General features: G+C 39.4%; 1 protein-coding gene across 1 annotated transcript in view; it reads right to left on the reverse strand.

Moving 5' to 3' along the window:
- The window catches only part of LOC108708695 (WD repeat-containing protein 64), a 77847-nt gene that overhangs the window by 4257 nt on the left and 60778 nt on the right, over positions 1–12812 (reverse strand). The window contains exons 23-27 of the mRNA XM_018247693.2: positions 11109–11201; positions 10974–11032; positions 8161–8302; positions 7754–7793; positions 2052–2140 (exon numbers count right to left, since the gene is read on the reverse strand). Coding sequence (XP_018103182.1) covers positions 2052–2140; positions 7754–7793; positions 8161–8302; positions 10974–11032; positions 11109–11201 — 423 coding nt within the window. The remainder of the gene's footprint in view (positions 1–2051; positions 2141–7753; positions 7794–8160; positions 8303–10973; positions 11033–11108; positions 11202–12812) is intronic.

The raw sequence follows: 12812 nt of genomic DNA on the forward strand, positions 1-12812 counted from the left end.
AGATGGTCCCTAACTGCTGAGCAGGGAAACAATCATACTTATGAACAGCAGGGGAAGCCCCCGCCTTACTTCCCAGCCATGCAGAACTCAAGCAGCTTTGTTTATGATGATCCCTAAGCAGCCCAGACCACACTGAGCATGTGCACAGTCTTAGTCTTGCAAAGATGTTTAACAAAGTTACAAGATGGTGACCCCCTGTAGCCAAATTTGAAAGCATAAATTATTTGTTTGATTAGGCTTGTGGTGCAGTAAGTTCATGTTTATGTTTAGTATACAAAATACAGCATTTCTAGCCTTATTCTATTTTAGACTTTACATGCCCTTTAAGGCTCTTTCTGAGGTGTTTTTATAGTAAGTATTTTTTTCTTCTTCATTTATTTGGCTTTATTATGGATTTCATGAGTGCCCACCTGCTATTTTCGATGTAGGAATATCCACTCTGATGTGGATGCACCTGGATCACTTATTTTCATGGTGAGTTATCTAGTTGTAACATTCTGGTGCCTAATTTTATCGTATTGTATTACTGGCCTGACACTAAAGAAGCCAGGCCCTTAAAATCTACTTGTGGAAGACAAATCAGTCTTTTTTCTTTGGTACATTTACAATGTTTTGCAAACATAAAAAAAAACAGTGTATCATTGTACTCTAAAAACAGGGCACCTGTCACTTTAAGAAATAATTCCAAAATCCTATTTGATCGGGTTAGTTGAGCAAAATAAATTAAATTACTTACACTATATAAATAATTAAAATCTTGTTTGCCTCATTATTTTAGAATCTACAATTAGAGCATACAGCGCACTATTAATCAGACAAGCTTTGATTCATCCAAAAACCTCATGTAAGCACAGCAAGGGGTCCCTGATGGCCAAGCCCAAATGTACAGGCTACACAATTATAGACAAGGAGGTCGGGGGCATACATCAAAGGCAGTGATAATTAGGAAGTACAGAAGTGAAAGTTATTGCCAGTGGTGTAACTATAGAGGAAGCGGACCCCACGGGGGAGCCCAGGGAACAGGGGGGCCCAGACCATGGGGTCTACTTCCTCTATGGCTCTAAAGAATTCCCCATTTTTAGCTGCACCATACCTGTGAGCAGGAAGGAGGATGCATGCAGGCGGGAGAGTGGGGGGTGGGTTGACGAAAGGTGGTTGGATATTGCTTTTCGTCAGGACCCTACAAAGATTTTTTGCGGGGATGATCCTGGTGCCTCGCATTATGCCTCGGGCATAAAGGTGGGGAATGCAATATATGACTGACAGCTGAGATTCCTGGGATTGAAAAAAACCATCATTTCCCAATATACATTAGTCTGACAGTGTAATGCAACCCCTCTAGTTGGACTGGGCCTGGAGGGCCCCGGACCTGATAACCACTTGCCCTCCTCCATCACTCCCTCGCTGCCTTCCCTCCCTGTATCGCTGCAAAAATAAGTATATAGTGCATGGAGGGGACGGCGGGCTGGAGTTGGCAGAGTGGGGGCCCCAGAGGGGGTGTGAGGGCCCCAGTGGGATTTGCACACCCCAGTCCAATCCTGCAACCCCTCCATCAACCTGTTCCATTGTGGAGTGAGGGAATCTGAGACAGTGGGTTGGTGCACAGATTGTCCAAAAAGCAGAGGGACTTCAAGTTCAAGAATCCATCACTTTCAATGAAACAAGGAAGTCCAAGGAAACTGTAGCACACTAGTCGAATCTGTAGTGCAAAGAAAGTGCTTATATTGGCTCAAAGTAGACATCAAAGCTTGGCAACGTTTCGGGCCACCCTGGGCCCTTTATCAAGCTTGTGTGGAATTCACAATGAAACAAAGTACGGCAAGGATTTGATCACTCTGTGAGACATGGGACATGGGGAACTGGTTCCTGCAGCACAAACGTTTCTTTTCAAACTTTGGAATCTGGTATATCTATGTAAAATGTACATTTATATTTAAATCTGGAAGTTTGGGTAGTGTTTATGCAGCTTAGGATCCCAGCTGAATGAGCTCATGTCAAAAAGGCCAATCAAGTATATGAAGATAATTATGGTTTTCTAAAAAATAACTTACCAATAAATTCTCCACTCAGTCCCCAAAGACGAACAGCACCATCCATTGAACAGGACAGGATAACTTTATCTTCATCGATCACTTCTATTCTAGGAATAGAGAAAGACATTTACTATTTAGTTGATCCTGCTGAAAATTTAAAGTGAGTTGAGATCTGTTGCCTGCAATGGCTTTGGAATATTGTTGCCAATATTTTCAAGTTCATCTGACATGTAATCAATACCATGAGAATGGGACTTTTTTAGGCCCAGACATTTTGAGCCAATCAGTATAGAAATGCTTCACCATAGGATAGGAGTGACCATTTAGACCAGGGGTCCCCAACCCTTTTTTACCCATGAGCCACACTCAGGGGTGATCCTGGCCCCTCCACCGCCTGAGGCAGTAGCAGTTGCTGCTGCCCCCCATCCCCCGGAAATTCACTCTTAAAGTACCAGGAGCAGCATTTTTGCTGCCCCTGGTACCTAGTGGGGCCTGAGGCGACAGCCTCAACTCGCCCCATTGGCGAAGCACCCCTGGCCATACTCAAGTATAAAATAATATTGGATAGCAACACAAGCATGCAAAAAGTTCCTGGGGCTTCCAAATAAGGCTGTGATTGGGTATTGGTAGCTTCTATGTGTACTCACAGCCAACAGGAGGCTCAGTTTGACAGTATACTTGTTTTTTATGCAACTAAACCTTGTATTTAAGCCAGGAATTCAAAAAGAAGCACCTGCTTGGAGGCCACTAGGAGCAACATGTTGCTCACGAGCTACTGGTTGGGGATCACTGATTTAGACGTTTTTATGAGCAGATACTTTTAAATTTTAATGTGGTTTAGATAAGGCTGAACTAGGGTTGCCTCCTTTCCCCCCCCCCCAGTTTAACCAGCCTGTGGTACAGGGAGGTCAGTGGTGATGTCACAGGGGCAGAGTATGGGTGAGTTAGGGCAGAGTGTGGGCAAATAGGGGGCAGGAGGAGAGTCGCTGCTTAGTAAGAGCCAATTTGAGTGCTAAAAAGTGAGTAGAACAGGGAGAAATCTATAAGAAAGAACAGGAATTAATTTACTGGCAATTATAATTAATTGGTAATACATGCATCAGCCCTAGCTGGTGATCAATAATAACTGTGGAAGAGGCCCCGGTGCACCTCCCTGAGCCCTCAGCACGGGGAGTGTACAAACCGGAAAAACTTTTAGGAAGCAGGCACTCAATAAAGGCAATCCTCCTCCAGGCAGATAAATTCAAAGTGAAAAGTTTATTGTGTCCACAGCCTTATGCGTTTCGTGATAAACACTTAATCATAGGCTAGCTGGTGATCAACCCTAATTCTGAAATAATCAAGTTTCTCTTTGATATTCTCCTCACAGCAACTTGCGTCTCTTCGTGCAGGAGTCGGAGTCAGATTTTGGACAAAAAGGAACCGGAGAGCCTTTCAATGCAGTCTATATCTTTTTATTGAAGCACTACATGTTTCAGACCACACGGGTCCTTCCTCAGGTGCATGTTACGTCAGATTTTGATTGACAGTGAGGTATAATGCTTTGGAGAATGCTCCCTTTGTCGAGATATTATCTTTATAAACTACTGACTCCGACACAAAGCTGCATGTAGTGAGACAGATTGCTGAGACAGGGAGAGTGATTATTTCAGAAACCAGACTTTTTAATTGATTATAATTATTAAGTTTCTTATTTCTATGAGAAACTTTCATTTTTGCAATCGTTCCCATATTGGCAAACAGGCATATTTAACCCCAGCTCTTAGTACTATTCACGCTTGCTCAAATGATATGTAATTTTGTTTTTACCTAAATTTTTTGTCAACTATCCCAACCATCATCCTGTGTATGATCACCATAGCTATGCGTTGTATATTAGAGATATATTCTATATTCTATAGTTCATGTTAACTTTTAATCTTTGATATCAACTTGATAAAACACCTACAAGTCTTTATTTGCCAACAGCGTGATGTCATGGTGTTTCTAAGTAGGACGTGTTTGTGATAGATTCTCTGCCAGATAAAACGACACATTTTCATCATAAGAAAGTATCTGCTGCTAAAGTTACATGCGGGAAGGAACTGGGATGTGTTCCAGGGAACTGGTATAAACACCACAGAATGTATATGATTTCTTGGGACATTTACATATTGCCTCCTGTTCCCGCTTTCTTATTTGGCACCAATAAATAAGATTTGCAGAAAGAGACATTGGGTGATTATTTCTGTGATGAAGAACTCGGCATTCAGTGTAGGAGTTCAGAGTATACAGTAGGATTCGAACAGGAGGTGCCCTTGTGCACATGGGGATCTCAGACTTTGGTGTGAAACGTTCTGTATAACAGACACATTGCTAAGTATTTGTATGGAGCATTTGGTTGGCCATCAATAAATAAAGGAGGTCAGAAAAACATTTATTTTCACAAATTAATAAAAAAAAAATATTTTAAAGAACTGCAGTCTAAAAACAAAAATAGGTAGAAATGCCATATTTTATATACTGGACTTAAAGGACATGTAAAGGCAAAAAAATAAAATCCCATTATTACTTTCTTTAATGAAAAAGAAATCAATCTCCAATATACTTTAATTAAAAAATGTGTAGCGTTTTTATAAGAAACCTGTATGCAGTGAAATTCTCCCTTCATTTACTGTTGTGGATAGGAATTGTCAGATGGTCCCTAACTGCTGAGCAGGGAAACAATCATACTTATGAACAGCAGGGGGAGCCCCCGCCTTACTTCCCAGCCATGCAAAACTCAAGCAGCTTTGTTTATGAATATCTCTAAGTAGCCCAGACCACACTGAGCATGTGCACAGTCTTAGTCTTGCAAAGATGTTTAACAAAGTTACAAGATGGCGACCCCCTGTAGCCAACTTTGAAAGCATAAATTATTTGTTTGATTAGGCTTGTGGTGCAGTAAGTTCATGTTTATGTTTAGTATACAAAATACAGCATTTCTAGCCTTATTCTATTTTAGACTTTACATGCCCTTTAACTGTATCAGCCTAAAGTTTCAGCAGTGATCCCCAACCAGTGGCTCACAAGCAACATATTGCTCACCAACCCCTTGGATGTTGCTCTCAGTGGCCTAAAAGCAAGTTATTATTTTTGAATTCCTGGTTTGGAGGCAAGTTTTAATTGCATAAAATCCAGGTGTACTGCTAAACAGAGCCTCCTGTAGGCTGCCAGTCCACATAGGGGCTACCAAATAGCCAATCACAGCACTTAATTGGTACCCCAGGGACATTTCTATTGCTAGTGTTACATTTGAATGCGGCTCACAATTAAAAAGGCTGGGGACCCCTGCTCTACAGTAACATTTCAGGCTGTCAAAGTTGTGAGCAGGGGGCCACCATCTTGGACTTTGTTAGAAGTGTCAGTGACATGCACATGCTCAGTGAGCTCTGGGCAGCTGTTAAGAAGTTAAGCTTAGGGGTTGTTGCAAGTCAATAAACAGAAAATGAGTTTTGCATATAATAAAAACATGTGCTATAGGGCCAAATATTAAATTATGATACTAATTATATTGACTTCTGAGCTGTCATGTAATGAGAATCTAAATGAATTACTAATCAGCCATGTACTGTGATGTTATATTCTATATATACACATAGAATGTGCATGTAGAAGATCACTGCCAGCAGCCCAGAGCATGTGCAGTGAACGAGGAGAACAGAAGATGAGGAGCTACTGGAGACATTTTTGGAGGCACAGAGCTTTACTGCTAAAGGGTGGTGGTTTTCTTGGTATGGAGCAGAACCCCAAAAAATGATATGCAGCATTTCAAGCCTACCTTTATCTATTAAGCTTTAGTTATCCTTTATATATGCTGAATTGTGGCATCAAGCAGCACAGGCTAGAGCAAACTCCTCTGATACTATGTGATAGTTCCACCGCACACCTGTAATTCACATGAATTGCAATAGTGGTGCTGGTCCTCCGTAGATCTGGCCAGGACCCCAACAACAGCAAATGTTCGAAAAGAGATCCGCACACACGGGATAATGCAGTTGGGGAATTGACCCCCTTTTTTTTAATTATTCCACCAGTAACATCAACGTTTCAGCCTGAAGGGAGGGCCCCGAAACTTTGATGTTACTGGTGGCATAATTAAAAAATATTGGTCAGTTCCCCAACTGCATTATCCTGTGTGTGTGTGCGGATCTCTTTTCGGACATCCTCTGATACTATGCTATAATACCATAACAGGTAACACCACCCTAATATTGACACAATAGGAAAGCTACAAAAAAAACAGTGGAAAATGAAGCGTACAGAAGGCTAGTTCTCCAAGCTGCATTATACATACAAAGTAGTGTATCTAGTGTTTTGAATGCACTAACCGCTTATAAAGGCAGTGTGGAAATATTTGATTTAGTGAAAAATACAGGGGATAATAATAGAAGAATATGCAAAATAAAGACCTAGGTATTTATGGGTTACAAATGGGGCATCTTTTGGTCACATTTCATTGTAACCGTTTCCTCTTGTTTCCTAGTTGTTTCATATGATGACATGGGGATGCATGAAACGCGTTAAGTTTTAGCAAAAGAGATAAATTGATATGTTATATATATCAGCACGCTTGAGAGGCAGGATGTGATGATCTTCACAAAGATTGATTTCAAGCAGAGTAAAGCAGGATATAAATGAATACAGTATACCAACACCTCTAAGCAATGCAAATAAAAGGAAACTAAAAATGACCCATGACAAGCAGATTTCTGATTGTTGTTGTTTTTTTTGCAGTTTAATACATTCTGATTGTTAACTGGTTCCTGCAAAGGTTTTGCGGTTTGACCCACTCATCCCAAGTAGCAGGTCAACAGGTTGCCAGTGGCAGCAACCCTAACAAACATGGACCAGTGTTTTTGAAAAATTAGCAGCAGGCCTAACATATAACTATGGGGGTTATTTATCAAAGTATATATTTTCCAAAAAAAACTCTGACCAAATCAGCTCAGGTTTTTTTACTCTTATTTATTATTACATTTTCCCAAAAAAATGCTTTGCAGGAAAAAAAAAATCAGATTTTCAAGTTTTTTCAGATTTTTCACTCGAAAACTCTGAATTCTTCGGGGACTTCTCCGATTGACTTATATGCAACCTCGACAGGTCTGAGATGCTGGATTTTCAGATTCAGACTTTTCCATCCCGAGGTTTGATAAATTCGGAAAAGTTTGTGATTTTTTAAAAGTCCGATTTTATAAAAAAAAAAAAAACACACATTTTTGGGTTTTTTGCATTCGGAGTTCAGTAAATAACCCCCTAAATGTATTAGAAAAATAAAAGAATAAATTAAGAAAAAAAGAAATTGTGATTATTATCACAAGTATGCTTTTCCACCTTGAAATATTATGTTTGTTCGTTCTGTGACAGGGGAAGTTGTAGTCAGACTGCCATGCCTAGCAACACTCAGGGGGTGGGGGTGAATTTGGGGGAAGAAATGCTCTGCGGTTTTATCTGCTGCTATCTGTCTGTGTAAAGATTGCTGGAACAAATTCACCTGAATAAATGAATCCTTGGGAACGTGGCTGCCTGCACATTCAGATAACAGCAAATCTTATATGACATTCTCCAACATGAAAGAAAGGATTATTAGTGCTACTGGCTGTAGTGAGAGTGATAGAAGAGTGACTTAGTTTCCCTTTATAAAACACGACAAGACAAATCACTGGCAGTTTATAGGAACATAATGATCAACATTTACTCACTGGGTAATCATGTCCACATGAGCTCTCCAATGCGCCACCACTGTAAGAAAGGAATATTGATCATTTTAATTAAAGAAATTGTTGTTTTGGGGGAAGCAAACAGAGACGAGCTCTTGTTGGGGCCTTTACAGATCACAAGTTGCAGAAGGAAAGTAAAGAACAATGTGGTGTCACTTGAAACTATTATATTATATTATATATATATATATATATATGATATTATATAAATATATATAATTATAAAAAATAATGCCAGAAATATGAAAGTAGACTAAAACCACTGGCTGCTATTTCTATATACAAAGGAAACAGACTTTAGAGTCAACCTTGTCCCATTTGTGGAGATAGCAATATATTCACGTGTATATAGAGGTAAAGCAATGGACTCTATTAAATAATGCACTTACATTTTGCTGGTTCCTTCTCTGTCTCTCGCATGGCGTAGTCTGCGATATCGTAAACATAAATATAGCCGGTGTGGTCTGCTGCAAACATTAGCGTGTCGTCTTCATTAACAGCAAGGCTGCTCACTTGGGATCCCACTCTTGACTTAAGATCAAATAGGTTAATATATTATTTATTGAAGCCACTTGCATTGGGTGCAACCCTAGTCTTCCCTCAAAGGAGAACTAAAGCTTAACTAAAGAAGTAGGCTAGAAATGTTTTGGGCTTCTGTACCAGCCCAAGGCAACCACAGCTCTTTAGCAGTAAAGATCTGTGTCTCCAAAGATGCCCCAGTAGCTCCCCATCTTCTTTTCTGCTGATTCACTGCACATGCTCTGTGCTGCTGTCACTTACTCAGTAGAGATGGGCGAATTTCTCCCACTTCACCACAAAAAAAATGCAAAATTCTGACATTTTCACAAAAAACAACGTGAAAATTGGAACATTTTCACAAGAAAATCGTGAAAATCTTAAAATTTTCATGAAAGACCGGAAATTCGGCTCTTTAGGAGCATACGTGCTACAGTGCTAAGGGGTGAGAAATAGGACCCATGCACGGAGCTCTTGTGCCCATAGTATTGAGTGGAGCATTATATAGTGAAATAAAGACCAGAGACCTTTTTTGTTCATGATACAAACCATGATGAAACAATAAAGGCTTTTTATGTATAAGGAGTGCTGTCCACTGAAAAAATGAGGTTGTTTGGTGTCATATATATGCTCATTAGTAAATATGATTATTGGTACATGGCAGCTCAGAAACCAGCTCCAGCTTATATAACAGGCCTCTGCTTGATGATTTGCACGAAACCTAAGCTTAACTTCCCAACAGCTACTCAAAGTACACTGAGTTGTGCGTGGTGCAGACGCTCCTAACAAAATCCAAGATGGGAACTCTTGTGACAAATTTGAAGGCCTGGATCATTATTACTATAGAAATGCTGAACCTTTTGGCTGGTGCAATAAGTTCAGTATATACAATATGGCATTTTTAGCCATATACATTTTAAGGGTTTAGATCTCCTTTAAAGGACATATAAAGCCTACATTTTCCTACAATGTATACATTTGTCCTGCATATACCCCCTCCATTTGCCAGGGCCATCACATTTTTCTAAAACAAATAGCAACTTTCACCTGGTGGCCATTTTCCTTTTGACACATCATCAGTTACATTGAGACATGTTTGCTGTAAAGTACATGCAATGCAGAAAAAGGTTTGCACAGACACAACATACTTTGATACAAAATTCTGCTGGGGTTGAGCACTGTAATGGTCAAGCTGAGATCAGGAGAGAAAAACATAGGGTCAGACAGCTAGAATTTCTATGGGAACCAGCAATGCTATTGCTTCATTGGCTGTTAGACTGGAGGGTGTGTTTAGTAATCTGAGCTGAGAAGAACTGAGCATGCTCATAAGTCAACAGCCAAAGCAAATTCCTGAGGGAGGAAGTAGAGTGGGTTAGAGGAGAAGAATGAGTTCTAAGGGGATTCTGCAGCCTTACTGTTAACCTTTAAAGGGCATGTAAAGTCTAAAATAGAATAAGGCTAGAAATGCTGTATTTTGTATACTAAATATAAACTTGAACTTACTGCACCACAAGCCTAATCAAACAAATAATTTATGCTTTCAAAGTTGGCTACAGGGGGTCACCATCTTGTAACTTTGTGAAACATCTTTGCAAGACTAAGACTGTGCACATGCTCAGTGTGGTCTGGGCTGCTTAGGGATCATCATAAACAAAGCTGCTTGAGTTCTGCATGGCTGGGAAGTAAGGCGGGAGCTCCCCCTGCTGTTCATAAGTATGATTGTTTCCCTGCTCAGCAGTTAGGGACCATCTGACAATTCCTATCCACAACAGTAAATGAAGGGAGAATTTCACTGCATACAGTCAGGTTTATTATAAAAACGGTACACATTTTTTAATTAAAGTATATTGGACATAGGTTTATTTTTCAGTAAAGAAAGTAAAAATGGTATTTTATTTGTTTGCCTCTACATGCCCTTTAAACTACCAGAGTGGCAGTTATCTAAAGATTTCAAAGAGGCTTTTAACTGATGTTCATGTTCACGGCTACTTTAATAAAGCAAAATGTTCTGCTAAAATAGTATACAAGTATGGGACCTGTTATCCAGAATGCTTGGGACTATGGTTTCTGGATAAAGGATCTTTCCGCAATTTGGATCATCATGCTTTAAATCTACTAACCCCAATATGTTTGTTTTGCCACCAATAAGGAGTGTTTATATTTAAGTTTGGATCAAGTTCCAGGTTCTGTTTTATTATTACAAAGAAAAAGGAAATAATAGTGAATAATGTGAATGTGGGAGATGTCCATTCTGTAATTCAGAGCATTCTGAATAACAGGTTACCTGATAATGGATCCCATACCTGTGTAATAATTCAATAAGGTGCATAATTAATATTAAACCAATTATTTCCAGTTACAAATTGAATTTGTGTCTCCAAAGAAAAAAAAATAAAGGACCCTTGCTATATATATATATATATATAATTATCCACAATGATCCCATACTGCGTGTAGTCATGGCACTGGATGGTCCCCGTGGAGCATATTAATGTACCTACATAATGGATGAGATCCTTCAATAACACCTGCTGCCATGGTTACTGATATGAGTGTGAGTTTTGAGTACTTTCCCATAAAATTGGATATACTAGATACATCACTTGGAACCATCATGAAACCAGGGGATGTACCACTAACAACTATTCAATCCTTGAGCCATTTCTCTGGGCAGGCTGGCACTTACCGGTTTAAAGCTTGCTATCATCTTTCCTCCTTGCAGCAAACTCCAAAAGCTGACCGAACCTAAATAAAAAATGTCCCTTGTTACTCATTGCACTCAGTGCTACTGAAACAGCAAATGTAATTGTCTTCTTCATACCTCGAGGCCCATTAGACAGCAGAGAAGCCGTTGGCTGCAGCGTCTTCGTTCGCGTTCTCAGGAATAGGATCTTGCTCATGCTCCTGTCTGTAACTGACTCAAGAACATTTAGAGGGTTATTTATATATAATCCAAAATAGGTCATTATTTTATGAAATATACTCTGACCAAATCCGCATGAATTATTTCCCCTTATTGATCAATACATTTTCCCGAAAATTTCCTGTGCGGGAAAAATTGGAAAAAATTGTGGACAATTATACCTGGATATCATCAGGTCTTCTCTCATTGACATACTGTAAATACAAACTCGGCAGGTCTGAGATGGTGGATTTTCAAATTCTGACTTTTTCCATCCTTGGGGTATAATAAATCCCTTTATCAATATATTTAAGACAGCTTAAATATATTGCAATATATGGACAAACAATCCCTGTTTTGTTTAAAGGGTAAGGCATTTTTCAGTAGCAGTATGCACAAAATGTCTCTGTCTTAAATATATTGATAATGGGTTGAGTACAGAGGACTTTTGTATTTTTTTTGTGGTCACAGCCTCATTGCACCCCCGCCTAATGGTTTTAAAAAATAGTGGTGAGCACAACTTTCCCTTTGTTATAGTATAATAAATCCCAAAAGATTTTTAGTTTTTTTTTCCACTAAAAAAAATCTGATTTTTTTCAAGTTTTTGCCATAACCCCCATATAGTAACTGTGAATAGAGGAAGCTAAATCAGATAAAACAGTTAATCCTAGAAACACCTTTGAGTGGATTAAAGCCATCCAACATATGAATAAAACAGCAGATTAAACCAACCCCAACGTGAAATGAGCAGAGTTAGTACTAATCAGCTCTTTTATGACAAAGTGTCTGTGTCTCATTATAGCAGGAGCCTAACTCAAGGAATAAGCATGGATTCCATGCAAAAGCAATCTGACCTATATTACAATGTTATCCAATTTTATGTTTCCATGGTAAAGAGTGTTTGAGAATTCTTGCTCTGCAGGAAAAGGTTCCAACCTTGTGAATAAATGAATGTGCTGCTGAAGTGTTTACAAAGAATGAAGCAACTTTCACAAATAGCAACTTTCACCCAGCGGCCATTTTCCCTCTGACTCATCATCAGTAACAGTGAGACATGTTTGCTCTAAAGTTCATACAATGCAGAATGCAGGTTTACATAGGCACAACATACATTGATACAAAGTTCTGCTGGGGTTGAGCACTGTAATGGTCAAGCTGAGATCAGGAGAGGAAAAAATAGGGTCAGACAGCTAGAATTTCTATGGGAACCAGTAATGCTATCACTTCATTGGCTGTTAGACTGGAGGGTGTGTTTAGTAATCTGAGCTGAGAAGAACTGAGCATCCTCATAAGTCAACAGCCAAAGCAAATTCCTGAGGGAGGACGTAGAGTGGGTTAGAGGAGAAGAATGAGTTCTAAGTTATTAAGGGGACACTGCAGACTGCAGAGTGGCAGTTATCTAAAGATTTCAAAGAGGCTGTTCACTGATTACATTTTTGTGGAGGGGGTTTACATATCCTTTAAAGAAGAGGCAGGTGTGGCCATCCAGCAGTGAATGTGAAATGATAATGCTCTTTCCCATAGGGTCATACTTAAACAACGAATTCTAATATTTGTCTGGTTTGCTTTATCCCAATGGCTTTTGATTGCTATAAATCTATGAATCATAACCTAAGCTATGGA

The sequence above is a fragment of the Xenopus laevis genome, chromosome 2L (assembly GCF_017654675.1).
Source record: "Xenopus laevis strain J_2021 chromosome 2L, Xenopus_laevis_v10.1, whole genome shotgun sequence".
Taxonomy (NCBI): Eukaryota; Metazoa; Chordata; class Amphibia; order Anura; family Pipidae; genus Xenopus; species Xenopus laevis.